Source organism: Corvus kubaryi, unplaced genomic scaffold (assembly GCF_017639235.1).
Source record: "Corvus kubaryi isolate FWS band 111438036 unplaced genomic scaffold, C.kubaryi_AGA036_p1.0 134, whole genome shotgun sequence".
NCBI classification, from domain to species: domain Eukaryota; kingdom Metazoa; phylum Chordata; class Aves; order Passeriformes; family Corvidae; genus Corvus; species Corvus kubaryi.
In genome coordinates this window covers 8,748,999-8,772,537 of record NW_024580668.1, presented here as the reverse complement: position 1 = coordinate 8,772,537, position 23,539 = coordinate 8,748,999, and the positions used below count along the sequence as shown (strand labels likewise).

At 50.5% G+C, this 23,539-nt stretch overlaps 2 protein-coding genes across 6 annotated transcripts in view; both read left to right on the top strand.

The window, feature by feature from the left end:
- On the top strand, positions 1–6,007 carry OSER1 (oxidative stress responsive serine rich 1). Of its 5 annotated transcripts, none has more exons than XM_042049550.1 (4): positions 1–52; positions 2,409–2,525; positions 4,335–4,448; positions 5,198–6,007. In XM_042049550.1, the coding sequence occupies exons 2-4, from the start codon at positions 2,446–2,448 to the stop codon at positions 5,883–5,885; spliced, it is 882 nt and encodes a 293-aa protein (XP_041905484.1). In that variant the 5' UTR covers positions 1–52; positions 2,409–2,445; the 3' UTR covers positions 5,886–6,007. The 5 variants fall into 5 exon arrangements, with proteins under 5 accessions (XP_041905484.1, XP_041905462.1, XP_041905502.1 ...); XM_042049528.1 differs by having other exon boundaries at positions 11–52; positions 2,412–2,525; XM_042049568.1 differs by lacking the exon at positions 1–52 and adding an exon at positions 373–671.
- Positions 6,008–9,267: 3,260 nt separating this feature from the next.
- JPH2 (junctophilin 2) overlaps positions 9,268–23,539 on the top strand; it is a 31,776-nt gene continuing 17,504 nt past the window's right edge. The window contains exons 1-2 of the mRNA XM_042049513.1: positions 9,268–10,006; positions 17,299–18,082. Coding sequence (XP_041905447.1) covers positions 9,628–10,006; positions 17,299–18,082 — 1,163 coding nt within the window. The 5' untranslated portion in view covers positions 9,268–9,627. The remainder of the gene's footprint in view (positions 10,007–17,298; positions 18,083–23,539) is intronic.

The window sequence follows — 23,539 nt, the reverse complement described above, 5'->3', positions numbered from 1 at the left end:
CGGCGGTTCCGGGGGGGCGGCGGGAGGCGGCGGGCTCGGCCCGCGGAGCGCGGTGAGTGCGGGGCCCGTCCCCGTGTCCATCCCCGTGTCCATCCCCGTCCTTGTCCCGTTGCCCTGCGCGGATCGCCCCTCGCTCCCCCAGCGGCCGGGGCCGGTGGGCGCCGTCGTGTCCCCGCGGCGAGACTTTTCCCGCGCGGTTCCCGGCGCCGGTCCCCCAGTGAGGGCGGAGGGCGCTGGGCGAGCCCCGCCGGGGCGCGGGCGGTGCTGAGTCACGGCCGAGCCGCGGAGCTGGGCCGCGGGGTAGCGGCGGGGGCTGCTGGGGCTCCCCGTCGTGCGGGCGGGAAGGGCTGGGGAGGGAACTCCGAGCGGTTAAAAATACGGAATTAAAAAATGCAAAATTATAAAAATTGAAAATAGAAAAGTTCTTGTCCCGCGGCCCGTGTGCTGCCCCCTGGGGCCGTGGCCCGGAACGCCCGGGAGCTTGTGGCCATCCCTTTACGTGCCCGTCCTTAGCCCGCCGTGCATGGAGAGGTGCCCGTGCCTTGTCCCGTCGTCACCGCGGGAGCCGTGCTGGATGACCGGCACTGCGCTCGCTTGGGTTTGTAGTGCGGTGTGGCTGGAAAATAGCTGAAAATAAAACGGAACAGGGAAGATGGGTATTTTCCTGGGAGGTAAAGAACGTAAGTTTCAATGTGTTTTTTGACACGGTAAACTTTGGCTGGGTTTCACAGTAATTTTTTTTTTTTTTGGTGCTAGTTGGCTGGTGCGTCTAAAATGCTTGAGCTTATTTATCACCCAGTGAGTAGGCTTTTATCTAAATAAATTCTGCATTGTTTTGAGGTTTGCAATGTTGGTGATGAAGGACACCATGATAAAATATTTAGTCTAAAAACTGTTACTCTGTTTTGAGTAATGTACAGTGATTTATAAACTTTTTACCCTCATCTTCCTGCTGAGGTTATGTAATACAGGAGTTTGCTATTTAAAAAAAAAATTACGTAGCCTGATTTTTTTTTCAGTTTAAAGAATCATCTAGGGATGACTGAGGGGCCAAGGAATAAAAATGAAGTGAAGTAGGGACCATCTGTTTCACCACAGCAGTAGTATTTGGCTAAGAGAAAATATGAAATAGCAACTTGCTCAGATGAGCATCATGTTGTCAGTGTTTTAAGCTTCTTTCTCTCCTGTTTACTCCCTGTCTGACTCATTGGACAACATGTGCCTTGAAATTGTTATGATACATTATCCTTCTGTGTGTGTCATAATTGCTGTCTGCAATCCAGGGCATCCAGGTGAAGTCACAGCACAGTGAGCAGCCAGAACAACAGTGGGGAGAGCTGCCACCTCCAACTGGAATGGGGGGGGGGTGAGGGAACAAAAATTACCCCTGTCCCTCTGCATAAGTAACTGAGCTGCAGATAAAAAGGTCTCGGTGAAGAGAGAGTTATTTTCCTTGCTACAAAAAAAGTTTGTTCAGGGCTTTGCACTTCCCTTTGCTGAAGTTCATGAGGTTCCTGTCAAGGTCCCACTTTGCTGACATCAGCAGATGTGGGGAGGGTACCCTGCCACATCATCCAGGTTATTAATGAAGATGTTAAACAGGACTGGAAAGTCTAGACCCTGGCATAAACAGCTAGTGCCTGACCTCCAGCAAGCCCAAAGAGCATCAAACTTAGAAAGATTTTAGATCCTTTGTAGCTAAATTAAATGATGGCCAGGGTTGATAAAAAAAAAAAAACATCAGCTAGTTTTTATAATTTTTTTTATTTATTTAAAGCAAGGCTTTCTGATTGCTTTTTGTATTTGTTTGCCTTTGTACTTGTTCACGAGCTGATACTGGAAAATTTTAACAGCTATTGGCAACCAAAATACCATGTTCTGATAGGACTGTATAACTCTTGCTGGAACCTAGACATAAGGTCAAAAAGTTTTGTTTGGCTTAAAACTTTATCTTGTTTTAAGAAAAATCTCTTGGTTTGGGTTTTTTTAAAGTGTATGTGTAACACTGAGCCCCAGATTTGGAAATAAGAGTTGTAGAAGGTTGGCTGTTTCTAATGGTGTTGTTCCTTCTCACTTTCACCTCCTCTACAATTATTCTGGTAGCGCTGTAAGACAAGTGGAAGAGCCTGGCTGTACTGTAATGTATGTGCAAGATGCTGTTGACACCAGATTTGACTTTGAATTGTTAATTCACCTACAGTTGTACAAGAGACTGTTTGTTTCATTCTTGGGTATCATAAAGCTTGTTCTGAATCAGCTTTCAAAAATGTTCTACTAGAATGACCTCAGCTTTGTGTGCTCATTGTGCTATTTTGAGTTTATTTTCATGTATTACAGCGCTGCTGGGCAACTAATGTTTTTAACAAGGATTTGGCCCTTATTTTCATATGTCTTTTTTCTGCTTGTAGCAGTACATGGTAATTCCATCACCTTCTGGCCATCCCAATGATGAAATCAGAAGCTAAGGATGGAGAAGAGGAAAGCCTGCAGACAGCCTTCAAAAAGCTGAGAGTTGACACAGCTGGGTAGGTAGCGCCACAGGGAGGCACAGACTTAACATCTTACAGATGGACTCAAAGGCAACACCCTTGCTGTGAAATTTGAGGGAATGAGGTAATTGTGAAAGGTTAGGCACAGAAAGCCTTCATTGTAGTGGAACAGACTGAAATAAATTCACTACCTGCAGACTGTACTTCTCAAGGAATTGTAATTTGATTGCTGTCAGCTTGCAACAGGCTTGAAGGAAACCTCACCATCATCAGCAGCTGACAATGTGCTTGAAATGAATTTTGGCATGAATCTGTCTGCCAGAGGTTACCAGTACTAAAGTCCATAGGACTAGAACTCTGCTGTTGAAGTTAGCGTATTGCCATGGCTCTGAAGGCCTGTCATGAGAATAAAATCACATCTTTTCCCAGGAGAGAAACTTTCTTTCCATGTCAGTAAGGGAGAGCATTTGATTCAGTGCATGATTCCCACACAAGCTATTTTCATTGCTGTCACAGAATTGCTATTTATAACCAAAATCTCTAAATGGGAAAGAATACTTTTTGTGTTGTCTTGGTTTGTGGACATTTGACACAAGACACTTAACTTCATTGTCCCAGGTGGCAGAACACAAGCACCATGTGTCTTCTGTTGGTAATGATAATTTTTACCTGAATTTAAGTAAAGAAAGGCTTCCATATAATGTTTTTTTCTGCTGACAAATGTGCACCATTGCATATTACCTGTATAATCTTGTCTTCCAGTAAGCTGTTGTCAGTGATGCAATTACACTGTCACTGAAATGAAAGAGTAGGTAAAGCAGCATGTAAAGATCAAGGTGGTAACTAGAATTACCACAGAGCTGAGATTGTGAGTAGATGGGCTTCTAAAACTATCTTTTTGTTTAAGTAGTTAAACTCATTAGTAATTAATTACCTTTCATTTCTTCAGTATCTCTAGTACCATCCTCCAGCTGGGCATATTTGATCACTTTGGAGTTTTTACTGGTAGCCTTTGATCTTGTGTTCTGTGTTCATTGTTCTTTAAATGGAAATTAGTTTGATTAATAGTTTGGATTCCCTTAACCCTACCCTAGATCAGTGTGTGGGGACTTACTTTTGCTTTTCAGGGAATCTATCCTGTTTACAAACTAATTTAGCATAGGATTTGGGAAATAATTTTATTGGGAATTCCAATGTAATATGTGAAGTCACAACTTGAAAAAATTATTCTCGGGCTTACTCTAAGTCCTTCAAAATGAGAGTCTGGAATGAATTTATAGCACCAGAAAATTTAGTAAATCTGCTAATGTCCCTGTCTTGAATAGAAGCTGAAGGTCTGACAGAACTCTGTGGCTCAAATGATTCAACTTGCAGGAGTATGAAGAGTTTTAGCTTATGTTGACAGACTGTTAGACAGAGGCTTAAGTGTTCTTCAGCTAAACAAAGTCTATTTATGTCCAAAGAACATTTATTTTTAGGAAAGAATGGCTTATTTGTCTCTGGAAAAGGAGACGTGTTTCTTCAGTGATGGTGTTTCTGCCCTCCCCTCTCCTGGGAAGCTGAAATTTGGCCATTGTGTGTGTTTGTCATTGACACGTGGGGTTGGATCTGCAGTGGAGCTGTGAACGGCAGCGCTCGGTGAAAGGGTCTTTTATACAAACCTTGGAGATAGGAGTGTGTCTACACTTGTGCTTCTGATCTGGGTCTTTGTGGGCAGGTCTTCCAAGACATATTCTAAACGATTTGGAGCAATATTTTCTGGGAAAGAAGATGCATGAGGATATTTTTTCATAATCACAATGCTAACCAGTGTAGACTGTTAACTCTTCATTTTGTCTCTCACAGATCGACTGCTTCTCTCTCTGTGGGTGATGGGACAAGTCCCAGAACAATAGTTAGAACAGTGGCAGATGAAACCAAGCCTAAGAATGTGTGTGCTTCTAAGGAAACCTGGCATGGGTAAGAGAAGCTTGGGATTATCAGACTATTTCAAATGATACTGCACTGAAAAGGAATGTTAAGTAGACAGTTTCTAGTTCGTGCACCTCTAAACAAGGGACCTGAATTGTCTTTGCTAAAGAACTTTTTAAAATACTCACACCACCTTTTTCTCTTCATATATGACTGCTATTCTTCACAGTTACATGAAGTGAAAGGAAATGCTGGTCACCTCTAGGTTGCTAAACATCTATAGATGTTTCTCAATACAAATGTGAGCTGCTGGTTTTGAATCAGACAATCATGAATGCATCTCTTTCAGTCATTGTTTGACACTGCAGAAGCTGTCATTGTGCCTTGGGAACTAGATTAAAACAAAGAATTGGTTTCTGGAGTATCTCTGCAGAACTTCATGCTCATCTGAAACAAAACCACCCTTTGCCCTTGATTCATTAGTTTTGTGCTCTTTTCTTGTGTTTGTCCTTCTTGTGGAGATTATTTTGTCATGTCTCACATGCTTTACTCATTTTCTAACCTTTAAAGCCCACTCTCTGAGATGCATTTCTGTGGTGTCCCTTTTATATTTTATACAGCTGCTTGACTAGAACAAAGTCAAATTCCAAGATAGCAGAATACCCTGAGCAAATACTACGAATTTAAAGCTGGTGCATGCAATATAAATGCAGTAGAGATTTTGCCCAGTGTTACTTGTAACCCAGCAATAAGTCTTTTAGTGAATCTTCATTCTCTTTTGTCTCTTTCCCTGGCAGGTCTGTGAAGAAGCCTTTGAGAGGAGTTGTGAGAACCCAGCGTCGCAGGCGTTCCAAGTCTCCAATTCTTCATCCTCCAAAGTTTATCCATTGCAGCACAAAATCACATTCCACATGCAGCCAGCTGGTGCAGAAGAGCCAGGCTGATGCCCAGGAGGACAGCAGTGGGTTTGGGATGCCAGTCCCAAAGGAAGCTTGTGCACATGAACACTGCAGCGTCGCTCCGGACGTTTGCCAGAAGGGAGCTGCTGAGCCTTTGGGAGTTTCTGTTGCACAGTTGACATCAGAGAACACACAGGAGAACTCTCCAGCTGCAGCTTCTCCAGTATCCAGAGCAAGCCTAAAGACTACGGAGCTTTCTGACTTCCAGTCTATGTCCAAGCTGAACACGAGTAAGCCATGTGTGTGTGCAGATAAAGCCTGTCAGTGCAAACTGTGGCAAGATATGGAAGTGTACAAATTCTCTGGCTTGCAGAACACCCTCCCGCTGGCACCTGATAGAATGGTTTCTGAGGATCACTCACAGCCTTTGCCCTCAAGAACTCCCTCAAGTTCTCCACGCTCTTGCTCTGAGCAAGCCAGGGCCTTTGTGGATGATGTGACTATTGAAGATCTTTCGGGATACATGGAGTATTACTTGTATATTCCAAAGAAAATGTCTCACATGGCAGAAATGATGTACACCTGACAGCAATGAGCACTAAAACCAGAAGGGTGGCTGGTTTAAATCTGCCCTCAGGCACATCGTGTGAATATGCAACCCACTCCCTACTCACTGTGCTTGCAATAAAAACACTTCTTTGCATCTCAGCTGATGTTGATTATTTAAGCTGGACAAACAGTTTAGTTTCAGCATTATAATTTAAGCTTGGAATAGATAATGTGGTAAATGTACCTAGAGCGTATCTGCCTGTGCTTAAGAGACAGAACACTTAATTCTGCTTTGTTTTCAAAATCCTCTTTTTACTTCATTGGAGAAGAATCCCTAGATTGCTTGGTGATTAGAGCTCTTCTTGTGAGACACTTGGTGTCATTCAGCTTCTTTGAAATCACTTTGACCTCAGGTTGTAAGACTCAGGCTTGTGGTTTTGGATGCTTGCGCCTTTGATTTTATTTCGTAAAGGAGTGTGACCATCTCCTATCCTCCCCTTGGTACTATTACTGGAAAAGTGGAAAGCAAACCTTTTATGGAATTTCCAACAGGCCTTAGAGATTTGTCTGCAGCAGGAGAAACCTGCATTCTTTGGGGGAGTTGCTGCTGTGGTTAACCAAAGGAAAAGGGAGGCCATGGGCTCTGCTCACTGTACTTTTTATGGTGACCAAACCAGCATTTGCTTGTTTCAGTGGTTTTAATTCATACACTGCCAGTTTGGGGGTTTTTTTTAGCTTCTTTTTTAGCATGCTTTATAGGACCAGTATTACCCTTCCTTCAGGTATTAAGACCCACAGACTGGGGTGAACAGTTGTCAGTTGTAGGGAAATCGTGAGCACTGTCTCTCCACTCCAGTCTTTCTAAACCATCATCACTTTAGCTGCCCTGTCCAGCTTTGCATTCTTCCTGGAATTTACTGCTTCAGAAGCAAGCAGTTCTCCATACAGAGTGTGCATCACCACAGTGTCTCTTTTATGAGTGTCTAGCAAAGGAGCATCCCATCAAATAAGATAATTTGTCGAGGGAGAGAAAAGTTGTGTTTGGTTTGTCTTTACTATTTGCAGTACCTCAACTTTTCTGATGTGTAAGGTCTGGAGAAGTAATGGAGACAAACATTTTCCTGCAAAATCATTTGGTGTTACTCTTGGGGTGGGTTTTTTGTTTTTTTTTTTTTTTTGTAATTTCTGTGGCAGCACTTGGTGTCTTAGAACAAGTGGCCACGTAAGTTTACCTGTTTTGCCAGTTCTGAAGTGTCACCTACACCATGCAGAATGTACCTGGGTCCCACATCTCTTTCCCTGCTCTTCAATAGCTGCATTTCTGCCACCTGTGTTCTGAATTCAAGACAATTTTTTGGTAACTGTTGTCTACAAAACTGGTTGCAAAGTGCAGGATGGCCTTATTTCTCTAATAATTATTCTTAAGTGCTCTCAAATGAAAATTCCAACCCCAGCACCGTTGTGGGGTTGAAAGTGCCTTCGAAGACTGCACTGCTTTTACCATTTCATTCATTAGTGACCACAGACCTGTACTGCAGGGTTTAGGAATGCACTGTCCACTGCTCAGAACTGTGTTAAAGTGGATTGAAATCCAGATGTGAAAATAGAGAGCAGAAAGATGTGAGCTGACTGGGAAGGGACATGAGCAGTGCCACTAGAGGTCAGCCCCAGGCCAGGGCTGGCTGCTGCAGCCAGCTCAGTCTTCAGGGGAGAATGGGAATTTTTCTGCCACAATGAAGAAACGAGCAGTTCTGTGTGGTGCCTTGGTGCACACAGACTGTCAGTGCTTTCTGAATTTTGTGTGGGTTTGTTGGCGGTCAGCAAGAGCTCTTTAAATGCCAAAATCTGCATAAGTTATTAATGTTTAAACAAAGTGTGCAATCAGTTCACAACTGTGCTATGCAATTAGGAGAAGTTGCTAAGTAAATAATTACAATAGTCCTGAACTTGGCATCCTCTTGGGACAGTTACGACATCTTTGGGCTTGTAAGTGCTGGAACACTGTGGAATAGAAGATCGTGAATTGCTGCAACCGCTGCCTTAACGCTTTCTCTTCTATTAGTACAAGGTGTTTTAAGATGTTTTGGTCTTCCCAGAAACCACAGAGCAAAACCCTCTGGTTTTGCTTTGAGAAAATGTGAATTTATGGCCCTTAATCATGCAGCAAGAACCTTGAAAACTTGCCTAAGTAGTCTAAAAGCTTAGTTTAAAACAACAACGAAAAAATTTAACTTGAGCCTATTTCAAAATCTGACTTTTTTAAAAAGAAAGCTTTAGAGGGCTGGTTCTGCCAAGTGGCTCTTCTGAGTCACACTGGAGTCCGTTACCAAAGAGCCAGTTCCTTCCTGTGGCGGAATAAAAGTGGAGCCCTTTGTAATTAACTTTGTAACTTGGTCCTTCTCACCTGTGCCTGCAGGTGTTCTGTGTTTATGTGCTGTCCATACACACAGCTTCTCTTGCAGTTATATATTGGGTGGTTCCTCTGTACCTTTTCTTCCTAGAAATGCCAGTGAGGAGGTTGTCCGAGTTGTAAAACTGTGTTACGCAAGTCTGAACCCACCGCTGTTTGTAGCAGCTTTGCCCCAGAGTTTGGGGGGGTTTTGGGATCTCCCCTGGAAGGGCTGATAACACCCCACAGCTCCTGCAGCTTCTCAGCATGGTGGTCAGTAAGGGAAGGTCATTTCTCCGTGGTCTTGCTGTGACAGTGTCTTTAGGAATGGGATGAGTGTGCTGCAAGAATAGAGGGCTTGGATTATCATTTCTCGTCCTCTGCCATCTGTATTTGGTGACATTATTACACACAAGGTGTCCTGTCCCTACTCTGTGTGTCTGCAGCTGTCTGTGGTCTTTTTCACACATCGACTAAATTCTGCTGCTGGCTGTTAAACAGAAGGAAATTTGGGAAGTTTGTTGTTGTTTGGGAGAGAGGGGTAAATGGCTACTGGTGAACTCCTTTCATTACCGTAAAGCAGCTCTGGAAAGTCACTTGGGAAGCAGCGGAGGGGCTGAGTGAGCTGTACGCTGCACTCGGGTGACGGCTGAGCTCTAACTCCTTGTTCTACCTCTGTCCAGTTACACACGGTGTGAGTGACCTGTCCCGGGCGCTCCGTCCCCGCGGCCCGCGGGGCTCCGGCGGAGCGGGACAGCGGCTGCAGGCCCGGGGGGAGCGCAGCGGCCCCTTCCCAGGCTCTATTTTAAGCAGACATTTACTTTCCCAGCCTCTTCTCCGCCTGGATCCCTGCCCGGGGCGGGGGACGGCGGGGGGGTGGGATGTGTCTCTCTCCCCTCCTTCATAAAAGGGCCCCGAGGCGGGGGCCGGACTCCGGGGGGTTATTTTTGGGAGCAGCTCCTGGGATCCGATGGCCTTGTTAGGGCAGCGCTGACCTTTCTCCCGGCGGGGGAGGAGAGCGGGACGGGACGGGGCGGGCGGCGGCGGCCGGGCGGGGGAGAGCGGCCGGCTCGGGACCCCATCCCTTCTCCGCCGCGGGGACCGGGACCCCCATCCCTCCCTCTGCCGCGGGGGCGGCTCCCCGGGCGGCCCATGCCCGTGCCCGCGGGGCAGGTACCGGCGCGGAGCGGCTGCCCCTACGGGGGGGCTGGGGCTCGGCCCGCCCCTCTCCCCTCCCTCTCTTCCAATTTCTCTCTCCTCCCGTGCCCCAGCCCCTCGGCCGGGCCGGGCGAGGCAGGAGCGGCGCCCAGCCCGTTCCCTCCGGGGATGCGGGAGCCCCGGAGCGCTGCCCCTGGGAACGCTGCCCGGCTGAGGGGCACCGGAGGGCACCATGAGCGGCGGCAGGTTTGATTTCGATGATGGAGGCGCCTACTGCGGGGGCTGGGAGGGGGGCAAAGCCCACGGGCATGGCATCTGCACCGGGCCCAAGGGCCAGGGGGAGTACTCAGGCTCCTGGAACTACGGCTTCGAGGTCGTGGGCATATACACGTGGCCCAGTGGCAACACCTACGAAGGCTACTGGTCCCAAGGCAAGAGGCACGGCCTGGGAATCGAGACCAAAGGACGGTGGGTTTACAGAGGCGAGTGGACCCATGGCTTTAAGGGACGGTATGGCGCGAGGCAGAGCATGAGCAGCGGAGCCAAGTACGAGGGTACATGGAACAATGGCCTGCAGGATGGCTACGGCACCGAGACCTACGCTGACGGAGGTAAGGGTGGCTCCAGAGGGAATGGGAGGGGGATGAACAGCGTCATACCCAGCCTGTGACAACAGAGGTTTCATGTTTTGTCCCTGCTGAAGAGGTGACCTGGCCCTGTCCCCACTAGTGAGCTCTAGACAGGCACAGTGTCCTACAGTGAGCCAATGGGGTGCTTCAGTCAAGAAGGGGAGCTTGGGGTGCAGCCATCTCGTCAAAGTGTGCGTGCCCGGATTTTCCCAGTTGGATGCAGCACGCGTGGCTCACTGTCTGCGGACACGAGGGAGGAGCAGCAGGAGCATTGCCCCAAGCTGCTCTTAAGTGCCTGTATTGGTAGTTAACACTAAGCAACTTGATTTTGTGTGGTCTTTGACTCCTGGTTCCACGGGGAGTGGTTATTGCAGCTTCTGGCTGAACCAGCCCACAAAGTCCCAGCTGGTGCATGACTGCAGCGAGCCATGCACTCACCCACCAGGCAGCGAGCTGTGAATGTCCTCATGTCAGATATAAGCCACCCACAGCATCACAGCATGCTTTCCCTATGCATCAAACACTGCCTGCACGCCTCTGATGGGCTGCCTGCACATCTGCTTTGCCAAAGAGTTTTGAGTCTATCTGAGCTGTTTAGAATATGTAGTCACACGCCTTTCCCCAAAATAAATCCCTTCAGTTATTTGGAAGCTTTCAACCCTTGCTACTATACAGCTGCACCACGTAGTCAGATATTTGTTGTGCTCTGTAAATGTTTGGTCTAATTGTGTTCTTGCATTAGTGGCAATTCTGGGGTTAGAAACATTGCAAGAATTTCTGTGCAAGTAATTTTGTAGCTCTGTAGCACGGTAATGTTCCGGGCTGCCACATTTAGGATAGCTAAATAGAGAGGGTGATTTGAAAGAAATACCCTTCAAAATACGGATCAAAATTGCATCTATATTTATCTAGGACAGGCACTGGAGTTAGTTTATAAAGCAAAATACCCATAATAATATAAACCTTCAGAATGAAAAGCATCACATTTATAGGCATTAGAAAAATGGACTCATTCAAGACTGGCTTTCAGGGCTATGTTTTTCTTAAGTATTTCTCAATGAGTTGTGTGGGTTTGTGGCTGACTTTAAGCCTGGGAATAGACTCTTGAAGTTGACCCATTTTCCTTGTGCCCTTGGATGTTGGAGGTACAGATACAAACTGACACATCCCTCCCTCCAGCTCCTTAAATTTTCTCCCCTCTCTGTCCTGTGGCTGTGGAATGGTTTAACAGGTGGAGGTTGTGTGGCCAGTTCGGTGCACAGAACCTTCACGTGAGGCCAGAAGATGTGTAGTTGACATGGAAGATGTGCTCTGATGAGTAAAGAGCAGCAAGCAAGTAACTGTCAGCAATGGCTGCCGTGGGGAATTTCATTCTGGAGATGTCAAGGTCTCCTTTGAACTTGCACAGTTGCTTCCTTGCTGCTTCCTAAAACGCAAATCCTTCTAAGGGTGAAGGGCTTCTGGCATTCCAGTTAATGTTCTGGGGGAGAATTTTGGTTGTTAAGATTTGACATACGGGTTTGATTAGATATTAGACTGAAAGCTTGGGGCGGAAGAGCGGGAAAGATGAGCCATTGCTTTCTCCTGTAAGGATATAGAATATCCTGCTTCTGTCAGCACAGCACTCCCTGGGGTGTTGTCCCACACCCAAGAACGTGCCAGCTGCATGATCCCTGGTGCCACTCGAGGCTGGCAGTTTAGCCCTGATCCATGAAGATGTGCCCTGCCAAAACACTGAGCTCAGCCCCACGAGGCTCACGAGGGTTGTACTGGGGTGCCCAGCGGCTGCTCCGTGTGCTGGGTCATCATACCCTGGCTGATGTGAGCTGTTCATTCAGTGCATGAGCCTCTCTGATGGCACAGGAACATGTAGAAAACTGCAGCCAAAGCCAGGGATCACCATCCAGCTTCCCACCTGTAGGACAGGGGTGGAATGGTCTCACTGACCTGCGGGACCTTTCCCTCTTTTGTCTCCTCACCTGCACACAGTAACCACCTGCAAGATCCAGATGTGGCCAGACTGCTAATGGGACCTGTTAATGTTTGAATTTGAGGTTGCCAAGATAAACATCTGGAAAAGCTTTGGATATCTGCCGTCCCTTGAGTAGGGGACACGATTCCCAAGTCCCTTGGAAGCCAGCCACACGAGGAAAAGGGTTCTGGGAATGTGCAGCTCTTGCCAGGTCGTCAGAAACTTTAGGTCATGGTTGGGCTGCTTGCAGATTTCGGGGAAATGTAGCTGATTCTGATGTTTTAAAATAGACTTTAACTTTTTATATATGCATATATATATAGACATACATAAAAATTCACGTTTTAAAATATACTTATAGGGTTGTCTGTGTTTGAATCTTGTGTCTGGCCAAGATTGGTGGCTAAAAAAAGCCCAAATCTAGAGTGAAGTTTTTTGAAATCCCATGTAGATTTTTGGTGTCTAATAAGAACCAGGGTCATGGTACAGTTCCGCCTAGGCACTGTGTGGGTTATTCACTCTCTCCCCACTACCAAAAGCCTATTTTTGTGAAAGCTATGGAAGACTTGATGGCTTTAAGGAGCCTTCTGTAACATGGATTGAAATCAGCCAAGGGGATCAGAGCCCCTGGTATGGCTGGGCAGATACAGTGACATTCTGATATATTTCTTTGGGCATCCGAGCTGGATGTACCTGTGTGTGCTGCTGTCACCAGGGAAGAGCTCAGAGCCCTTACAGGGGCAGAATGCCTTGGCTGAAGCAGACAGTGAGTGGGGTTGTGGAAGGTGTAGTATGAAGGAGCTCATTGTTCTGCAACATAAGACATGAGTAAACATGTAGTTATTTGGCTTTGCCTGGTGAGTTTTGTCCATGCTGTAAGGAAGGCCTCATTTTTTGGATGTTTTGTACATTTGACTGTGAGTCAAAACCCTGAGTCAAGTCTTACTGCAGAAAAAAAATCTCACTGCTAATGGTGAATTGTGCTGCATACCCATGATCCACCCCAAAGCCTGTCTTTGCTGTACAAATAACTGCTTGTATGTATCTATATGGGGAAAAAAAACCTCACTTGCAATCACAGCAGGCTAAACCCAACTTATTTTTGATGCTGCAATTTGTTCTTTAGGGTGCTAAGGAAAACAGTAGTGTCAATTAACCACGGGGAAACAATTAGACCAGTCAGTGATCACAAGACCACAGAAGAGGGGAAAAGAAATGCAGAAGTGCTTTACTGGGGAGATGAAATGAGTGATATGGAGCAGCAAAACTCCTCCCTGTGGCAGGGCAAGCACAGTGGAAAGGGGCCTGGACTGGGACAGAAGGAGCACCATCCATGGGATTGTGGCTGGAAAAGGAGGAAAGGGGCGCGGGAGAGCCACGATGGTGCTGGTTTTTGTCTGCTGCCTCTGTGGCAAAGCTCCTGCCTGGCTTAGTGTGACCCGTGAATTAATACAGTGAACTTTTTTACCTCTCTATGTGGTTTTCTTTGCCTTTCTTTTCCAGCAGGACCCACCAGACAGTACTGCTGGCACCAAAAAGCAGCACTCAGTTTTTGCTGGCCTGTCCTGCACATGGTGCTGTGCATTGTTTAAATGTCCCTGGCCACTTACACTGAGTTCTAACCCGCCTGTCATCGCAGTATCTGGGTGACAGCAGGGGACTGTAGGGCAGGGATCCGATTTGAGCTGTGTGCATTATTTACATAGTTGTTTGTATTATTTACATTCATCACTAATTATATGGGAGCCTTGAGACAGGCTGGGAAGGGGAAGTGTGTCACTGCTGGGGATGGGATCTTGCTGCCGGGCTGGAGGGCACTGGGAGCTGAAGCATTTGCATTTGATGCAGGCATGCACCATCCCATCCTGCTGCCAGGGTGAAGCAGAGGGTGCTCCCACCCCTTTGGAGTGTTTGGAGGTAAAGGCTGCACGGATGTAATTTCCATCAAACCTACAATTTAATCCTTCCTGTCCTATGAAGTTATCCTGGCAGCATCCCCTTGTTGGGGCTGTGCAGAGGTGATGAATCGTATTCCTGGGGGCTGCAGAGGAACCGGTGGTTTTTGTCATTAGGACAAGTAAAAATGCAGCCAGTAAAGGATTATTGAGGTCCTGTCCCACAGTAATCACACCCCAGTGGGATGATGTGACTCTGTCTCACTGCCCTGATGAATCACCAGGGCTGGGGAGGCTGGGAAGTGGGCTCTGTCCCATTTTCATCCTAAACAGAGATTTATTTGTTCCACATCCATTGCTTTTTAATTATTTTTTGCAGAACCTCAGATGCCTGTGAGCTCGTGGCAGCCTGGCTGACAGCTCTGTGCGCTGCCCGTCCCCCCTTTCCCCTTTTCCAGGCTGTTTTGGTATTGGGGTGTGGTGGTGGCTCGGGGACGTGCAGCCCTGCTGCAGAGAGATTTTGCACAGCCCCATTTTCTCCTGAGCTTACTGCACTGGGCCGTGTTGGTGAGGCAGGGCTTGGCTCTGCTCAAACCTTGCGTGCCCTGACGCACGGCCGCCGGCGCCTCCAGCCGCTCCCCGCAGCCTCTGGCTCCACTCCAGCGGTGGTTTATGGCCCTGCCCTGGCACGAAGCCTCAGCCAGGCAGGGAATGGCAGCATGACACGGACATGGCAGTGCCTGCTCACCCCCGCCTTGGCTGAGCAGCCGTGGGCAGCACTGTGTCAGTGCCCTCCGTTCATCCAGGCAAGGTTGGCACCTCTGGTCACAGGGATGATGTTGCTTGTGCTGGACCAGCTGAAATCAGGGAGCAGAGACCAGCTTGCAGAGCTGGTGTTGAACCCTGTGTTGAGGGTGGCACTCCCATCCCTGCTCCCTGGAGACCCACTGTGCCATGTGGCTTTTCCCACCCAGCTGGCTCTGGTGCTGTTCAGGGGGACAGGGGGGCTGGGGATTTGCTGGAGTGCAGCAGCTGCTCTGGTCTGACCCCTGAGGAGTGGCTGAACCCCCTTAACCTGCAAGACTTTTCCAAAGTTCCTTTTCCAGGGAATTAACATGGCAGCATTATCAGCTGCAGCCTGATACGTGTGAAGTTGTTCCCATCTGAGGAGAAGGTCTCCAATGTCACCCTGATCGTGTGTCAGCCCTTCCCGCTGGCTGGGTGGGTGGGATGGAGCACTGACCTCACCAGGGAGGGACATGGGGCACTATGGGGGTCTCTCGAACTTCAGTTTGCACTTGGAAGACTCATCACCATTTCACAGACAGGGATTTGGGAGCACGGTGAGGAACACGCCCCGATGCCTGGGATCTCCAGTGATGGTCCTTGACTCCAGGCTCGTGTCCAAACCCATGCTTATTTTTCCTTATTTTTCCCTCGCAGAGCTTCAAGCTCTGCCAAGGAAATGGGCAATGGCCCCTTGTTCTGGCAAATGGCTCCCCATGGCTGGCTGCAGTCTGCAGATACTCTGGACTACATGAATCCCTACTGTTTTTGTAGGGGAGACCAACTGTTCATGGGGACCCCAAAATCTCTGTGTTGCAGGGTGAGTAGGGGCTGGCTTGGGGGCAGCTCACCCAGGGCAGCAGCTGCTGCTCACTCGGGCACTTCTTGTCTTTCCTGGCCCTCAGCACTGTAAGTTAACACTCCACAGGCGGGTCCAAAGAGGATTTCAACGAAACCTGAAGCTTGGGGGGAGAGATTATGCTGCAGAAGTAGCCTGGGAGACCGTAAAATATGCACTCCCACAATCGCCAAAGAAGGAACTGGATTTGCTCCTTGGGGAGCAGGGTCATCCCTGGGCTCAGTAATAGTGTCTGAGGGGGGAGATTAATGCCTTGAAGATGGGTCACCCCCTTCCATCTCAGCCCAGCCCTGGCTGAGCCTCCCCAGGACCGCGGGAGTGCTTGCTCTCCCAAAATCATGTGTCTTCTGGTAGGTCACTGCTTTTTGCAAACCAGGTTTAGGACAGATGTCAGTGAAAATACCCCCAGCACAGCTGACCCTTTGCTTACATGAAGCAGTACCTGGGAGAGTAAATGAATAGAGTGGCCTTTCCAAAGGCATTTGTGCTCCCCCATCACCCTCTGCCTGTGCCCCAAGCTGAGAGAGCTGCTGGCAGCATCTCTTCCACAGGGTGCTGGTCTGGGGTGGGATGGCCCATTCCAGGACCTGTAATGCCAGGAGCAGAGTGGAATGCTGCCTTGTTTTGGATGGTTTGCTGGTTTCTGAGGCAACTGCATCTATAGACTGACAAGGGCCAGGCTGGGAAAATGGCTCATCCCAGGCTCATCCCATCCCATCCCACCCCATCCCATCCCAATCCACAGGGCTCAGAAATGCTCTGACCTTCCCTGTGCTGGCATGGTGGGTGTTATGGGTGAAGGCTGTCTCTTGCCCCACCAGCCCTCTGCCTTTCCCAGGAGCTCTTCTTGTGGAGCTTCTGATGCAGCTAATTTAAGTCTCTTGACATCCTGGTGAGAAAAGTCAGAGTGGGGGTCTCCACTCTGCTGGAGCCTGCAAGTGTGCTCACCTTTGGGATCAGCGGGTCTGGAGAGGAGCAGTGTCCCAGTCCTTCAAGGTGTCACTGCCAAAGTCCTGCTGGTCCTTAGCAGGGTCCTGTACCCAAGGTGCAGCCCTGGCCACGGTGAACACAATCCTCTCTTTGTCTCCCATCATCGTCTGCCCTCTTGAGCTGGGTCTGGAGGAGTGTGGTGGGGTGATGCTTTTGGGGGCAGAGCTGAAGGAACCCCACAAAGAGCTGCTTCTCTCCTCCCTTTTTTGCCCATCTCTTTCTTTGTGCAGTGTGGCACAAGCCTTGATCTTGGGAACTCAGAGAAGCCGTATGTCAGCACCAAGGAGATGTGGCTTCAGGTACCAGGGCAGTCAATGGACATGTGGGATCCTGACTCAGGGGTCTAGAGATGGTCCTGGTAGCCTGCAAGTGGCAGACTGCAGAACAGGCTGAAAGGGACTGTCATCAAGCGAAGGAGAGATGTGCCACTGCAGCTCAGATGCCCGCTGGGGCTGCTGCCACCCTCTGCACAGCCCAAACTCCGCCCCTCGGGGCTGCCTCCCACTCCCTGCTCTGGATGCAAACCCAGATCCCATACAGTAAGTGGCTTTGGGTCTGCACCAGTGTCCCCTGGTGCCTCAGTCCCTTTCCAGCGAGCTGTCACCTGCCAGCAGAGCCTCTTGGGCTGGTGTCCTCTGCTCCCTAGGCACTGATGCTTTAACATTTGGGTGAGCACCAGTGGGGTTGGGGTCAGTGCAACCCCACAGCTCACCTCCCTTTGCTCTCCCAGGACCAAGCTGCTTTCTTACCCTGCCCCTCTTGTCTCCCGCAGGCACGTACCAGGGCCAGTTCACCAACGGCATGCGGCACGGCTACGGCGTGCGGCAGAGCGTGCCCTACGGCATGGCCTCCGTGGTGCGCTCCCCGCTGCGCACATCCCTGTCCTCCCTGCGCAGCGAGCACAGCAATGGCACCCTGCCCCAGCAGGACTCGCCCGCCGCCAACCCCGAGAGCCTGCCCCTCTCGCCCACCATCACCCGCGGCGGCTTCGCCCTCAGCCTCTACGCGGATGCCGAGGCCGGCAAGCCCAAGAAAGGGGGGCTCTTCCGCAGGGGCTCCTTGCTGGGGAAGCTGAAGAAGTCCGAGTCCAAGTCATCCCTGGCCAGCCAGAAGAGCCGCGTCAGCTTCCTCAAGAGCGAGAGTGGGATCAGCTCGGCTGCCAGTGACGCCACCTCCACTGTCAGCCTGGGCGAGGGCGCCGAGGGCGAGGAATACACCCCCTTCGAGTCCGACATCGATGCCACCACCACGGAGACCTACATGGGCGAGTGGAAGAACGACAAGCGCGCTGGCTTCGGCGTCAGCGAGCGCTCCAGCGGGCTCAAGTACGAGGGCGAGTGGCTGGACAACCTGCGGCACGGCTACGGCTGCACCACGCTGCCCGATGGCAAGAAGGAGGAGGGCAAGTACCGCCACAATGTCCTGGTCAAGGGCATGAAGAAGCGTGTGATACCCCTCAAGAGCGCCAAGATCCGGCAGAAGGTGGACAGGAGCGTGGAGGGGGCTCAGAGGGCTGCGGCCATCGCCCGGCAGAAGTCAGAGATTGCAGCATCCAGGTGGGTGCTTGGAGCTCCAGTGCCCAGGTTCCCGCGGTGATGGTCCCCATCCCTTGTGTTCAGGAGCTGTCCTTTTTCTCATCCCCTCTCCTGTCCCCCTGCAGCCCTGGTCCAGAGGGGAGGTGCTGGACAGCAGGAACTGTTGCCAGCCCTGGCACTCAGCAGGACAGGGAGCATCCTGATGCTGTGCTGGGCTGTCAGAGCTGCTGGGCATTGTTGGGGCAGCATGAGAAACAGTGGGGTTTGATTGTGGTAAATCCAACAGGCTCGTGAGCAGCAAGGTGTGTCCCAGACAAACTGGGGCTGCAGCAGAACACAGCTTGGCCCTGGCGTGGCTCTGTGGGGAGTTTGTGGGATGCATTAGGGTTGTCAAGTTTAGCAGCTGAGTGTAATTGCTCCACTGTCCCTCCTGGGATGGAAGAGAGAGGAAATAAGAGTGGCTTCAGAGTCTGCCTGGAAAGGGCAGGGGAAATTCTCCTCCTCCAGCTCACATCCCTGCCTGTGTCTGAGCTGTGTTGGCAGCATGCTCCCCCTGAAGCATTCCTGCCAGTCTCAGAGCCAACCCCGCAGACAACAGAGATCTGGGAGGCAGGGTTGGAGCCTTCACTTTTCTCCTCTTGGGGAAAGGTGGTCGTAACAGTCCTTGAGGTTTCACCTGGCCTCTCCAAGAAATCCTCACCCTGCACAGGCTTTGCTCAGCTGCTGGGCAGTGACTCCATGGCGGTCCTGTCTCACTCCATTTAATTCCTGTTTAATTATCAGTTACTTCATTATCAAGTAGATGGGGGAAATAAATGAGGACACCTATTCCCGAACCCCATTCTGCTCCTTGGAGAAACCCCTGCTTTACTCTCCTGGCAGCCATTTCTTCTCCAAGCTTTTGTGGGGAGCATGACTGATTGTTTTTTAACAAAACCCAGTTGCCTCAGGGACGGGTGGAGAAAACCCAGCAGGATTGCAAGTGAAGCTCCATGCAGGGCCAGCTAGGATAAAAATAACAGGCTGGGGTGGTGTGGGGCCCTGGATCCTCCTGGCAGGGCAGGCTCAGCCCGACACCAGCTTTGCTGTGCCCAGGAAAAGCGTGTGGCCACGGCGTGAATAAGGAGGCTGGAGCTGCGAATGCTGCTCCCCGAGAGCTTGGCTGGTTTACACGAATCTCTTTTTATTATACACTATTTACACTTTGGATCAAAAGCGGCTCTGCAGTGTTTTCAATCAGGGGCTGGAATGCACCCGCTGCCCTGGCGGGGACTGCATCCCTCCCCAGTGCGGCCGGGGAATAATTTCCTATTAAGGAAACCTTGGAGCTGGAGGAAGTAAGAGTGGAAGCTGGTTTCCTCCAGAGAGTCTTCAGCCAGCAGACCCTGCAGTGGTGTGGCTGCTGGGCAGGGAAGGGATCGCTGTACTTGCTGGCAGTGTGGAACCCCAGTCCTGTTCCTGCGGCACTGCTTCCAGCTGAGCTGGACCCGCTGGGAAAGGGGAATTCAGGCTCCCCATCCTGTAAACTTTAGCTCAGTGTTCCCATCAGTGTTTATTCCTGGTGTGTGTTGCTCAGGGCAGAGCCACTCTCTCTACCTGATGCCTTTTGTAAATCTGACTCGTGCTCTTCTCCCTCCTCCTTTCACCTCAGATCTAGGGTAGAGAGTAAATCTACATAATTTTTCCTGGAGAAGGTCCTTAGTTTAAACCCCAGCTCTGCTACCACCTTTTGCTTTGGCCTTGAACCTTGCCTCAGTTTCCACACCCAGGGCAGAGTAATTGCGGACAGATTGTGAAAACGGATTATTACAGTTTATAGAAGGGCTGCACTATCATTAGCACTGCTGGAGCTCATAACTGTGAGGTGGAGCTTTCTAGATGGAGCCTTTACATTTCTCCTCAGATGGCAGTGTGCCCCTTACCCAAAAAAATGCCTTTGAGGCTACACCCATCCTTTCCTGGGGGAAGATGTGGCATATCTGTATGTAAGATGATTACTAGGCACTAATTACCAGGACACAGCAGGTGGGCTGTGCAAATTCCCAGCTACCCCTGCTCACCTGTGCTGTTGTACATGGATGTTTGAGCTTCATTTGCGTGTAGCACTCGGGGGAGCCCCTTGCAGAACTAAACTGCCCTAACATCGAGCCTTCTGCTGTCTGGGGGTGAAATGCCAGGCCAGATTTCTCCCTTTTGCACCATAAAAGGCCCTTTAGGGATAGAAATTCCGAGGAAAACAAGCCCAAGCACTGGAAGCTGCCTCGGCCAGTTGCGCCACAGGAATCCCAGGCACGTGCTGAGCTCTGGGGTGCACGGCTGGAGGCTGTCAGCAGCACTGAGGGGTGCCCTGTCTGTGAGCTTTGGGCTGAGAGCAGCAGCAGCCAGGGACAATGGTCAGTGTGGTCACCAAACCTCCCCTGTCCCATGCTCCGCTCTGAGGGTGTCTGAGGCACCAGGCTGGTTCGCAGCTCCTGTCCCACCTGCTGTTTCACTTTGGGTGTTCCAGCCAGGGCCGTGGGCAGAGCCAGCTACTGCCTGTCCTACTGCCTCTCCTGCCCCGGCAGCGCTGCCCTGGCCTCCTCAGCTCCCTCCTGAATCCTTCTGGGTTGGCAGTGCAGCTGCTTTCCCAGTTGTGCAAGAAGCTGAGGACATCTTCTCACTGTCAGCTGAGGGAATAGCTCTGTTTCTCATTATTTCAGTGAAAATCATTTGGCATGGGGCCATGCTGTCCTGAGCAGCCCATCCAGCTTCACCCCATGCAAAGCCCATTGGTGCTGCTCGGATGTTGGATAAAAAACCCTGGGCATGCCTATCAACAGCTCTGGAGATCAGCTAGAGGCATGGAGCTGACAGAAGCTGGAGTATGAATCCTCACCCAGGCTGCTCTCGCTCGGGAGAGAAGTCACCTTGGGGCACAGCCTCTGTGGCAGCTGGTGGATGTGGCTTCACCCCTGCCCAGGGGTAGCCACGGATGGATGTGGGGTTAAGACACACTGTCCGGTGTTCATTATCTCTGCCCTGTACTGCTGGTGCTCCAGGACTTGTCCTGCTGTGATCCCAAGGGACTCCTGTCAGAGCTAGGACACGGCTGTTCCTCCAGTGCTAGGTGAAGGCACCTGCTACGTCCCTCCAACCTCCCCTTTCCCACCATCCATCCTGACTGGGGACTCCTTTGAAAAAAAGTTGGGGTGGCTGGGAAACACAGGGAGGATGTGGGATCACAGCTGGGGCTTCACCTCCCTGGAGCTGAAGTAGACAAACTGGCTGGAGGACTGTGAGGAGGGGACAGCTGCCCTGCAGTTTTATGGGCACACAGGCTGGTACAGAATAGAGTGCTTTGTACCCTGGGTACTTGATGATCCTTGTGCTTCAGGAGCAGCGTGTGTCTGCCTGTCAAATGGGGAGGATGTCCTGTGGAATACAGGGAGAAGAAGCATGAAAATGGTTGGCTTTCAGCTCTTCAGAACAGATGAAAATAAAATAAAATAAAACAAGAGGAAGGGAAGGACTGTCTGCAGGGGGAACCTTTGATTTTTTTGGAATGTGTGCTCAGTAACTGGGCAGCTTTTACAGGGGTTTTCCTTCTCTCTGGTGCTTTTTAAGGACAAAATGAGTGTAAACACTGCAAATCCCACCTCTGTCCCACTGCAGCAGTGTCTGACGTGGTCTGCTTCTGCACGTGGTTGTGCTTCCCAGTGACTTGGACCAAAATCAATGGAGGGACTTGGCCATGTGTCCTGCAAGGCACGAGTCTGGCCAAGCTCTGAGGTCCTTTGACGGGTGCACGTCCTGGCAGTAACACCTCAGATATATCTGCCAGATGTCACAGGATCAATAGGGCAGCAAGATATTAGAGGCTATAATGGCTGCTGGGCTTCACCAGTTTGTCCTCGTGTGCTGGCCCTGTAGCCCCTGTGTGGTTTATGCCTGGAGAGTGCAACTCCAAGTGAATGTATTTTGGATTTATTTTTGTTCTAATGTAATATCTGTAGGTATCTGTAGGAATTTCTAGACTGTGTTCTGAAGTGTGGGGCATTAATTCCTGATTCAGTGGTGAGCCTGGGCTGTGCCAGGAGTCACACAGGTGTGGCTTCCCCACCACCACCACCACGGGCATTGTTCACAGTGTGAGCTTTTGCCTTGTTTTGAAGCCTAAGTTGGTTTTCTATCTGTACCCATGACTTTGGGGCACATCTTAGCTCTCACTTCAAATAACAAGAGCGCTTGACAGCTCCTGTATCACTTTCCAAGCCTCTTCTGCCTGGCTGCATTCCCGGCAGTGTCGCCGCTGTCTCCCTGTGCTCAGCATTTCCAGGCTGCGTGGCCGGGCAGCAGCGAGCGTCTCCTTGGGGAACGCGGGTGTGTGGTGCAAATGACGTCCCAAAATCGCTGGAGTCAGCAGAGGCTCCTGACTAAATAAGGGCAGGCAGAGCAGGGCTTTATCAGTGCGGCCTGAGTGTGACAGCTGAGAGCTGGGGCTGGGGCAGCCCACGCCGCTGGGGCTCGGCTGTGTGCTCCCACTCGGAAGGTGCTTTATTTGGCACAGCTCTGCCCTTGTCCCCACTGCTCTTGGGGCTTCAAGCTGCTGGTGGGGAAAGTGGGCAGCTAAAGGGATGACTTCCCGAGGCACCTCTTCGGTGAGGTGTGGTATATGTCTAGTGCAGTGCTGGGCTGGTGGCCACGGTGGCCTTGGCGCTCCTTGGGCTGATAGCACAGCTCAGCTTCCCTGAGGCCAGATATCAGACCTGGGATTTTAGGTCTGTTGAGTCAGACTTGGGGTTTGCTCTGAAAAGCTTTAGGATTTTTTTAAAATGTGCTTTTAGCCAGAGGCAGAGGCATTAGACACTTCAGGAGTTCAGCACATTCCCAGACCTTTAGGTCTAAAGCTGGAGGAGGGCAGGATGCTCACGGCCATCCTGCGAGAGTGGGCAGCAGCAGCAGTGGCTCAGGACAGTCCCTGCCAGGACAGGAGGGAGCAACTGATCCTCCTCTGCTCTCCCTGCCTCACAATCTCTCTGCTCCAGGACTCCACACCTCCGTGTGTGATGGATGGGTGTGTAATTAGGAGGCAGCAGCAGGCAGGAGATGGGTAGAGCTCTTCCCAGCGCTGGGTGGGTTATTGGCTGCTGTTTGCCAGGGAGGGACACAGGAGTTGGGAGCAGCATTTCTGCAGCTGTGTGATCAGACACCAAAGATCAGAGAGTCACAGCCTGATCACTCAGGGGGCTTAAAAGACAAGCTCATGGAGGTGCAGGGGGGCTCCCCACAGGAAGCAGTGGAAGGGTCACTCCTAGCAAGATACAACCACACCTGGAGGCAGTGGAGTGGCCTGAGCTGAGCACAGCTCCTCGATGGCTGGTATTCTGGCTGCTTCAGGAATTCTGGCTGCCCAACAGCCCCCATAGTGGAAATCTGCATCTCAGTGCTTCCATGGGCAGGGTTCAGAGAGTCACTGTGCACATGGACAGGGAGAAACAA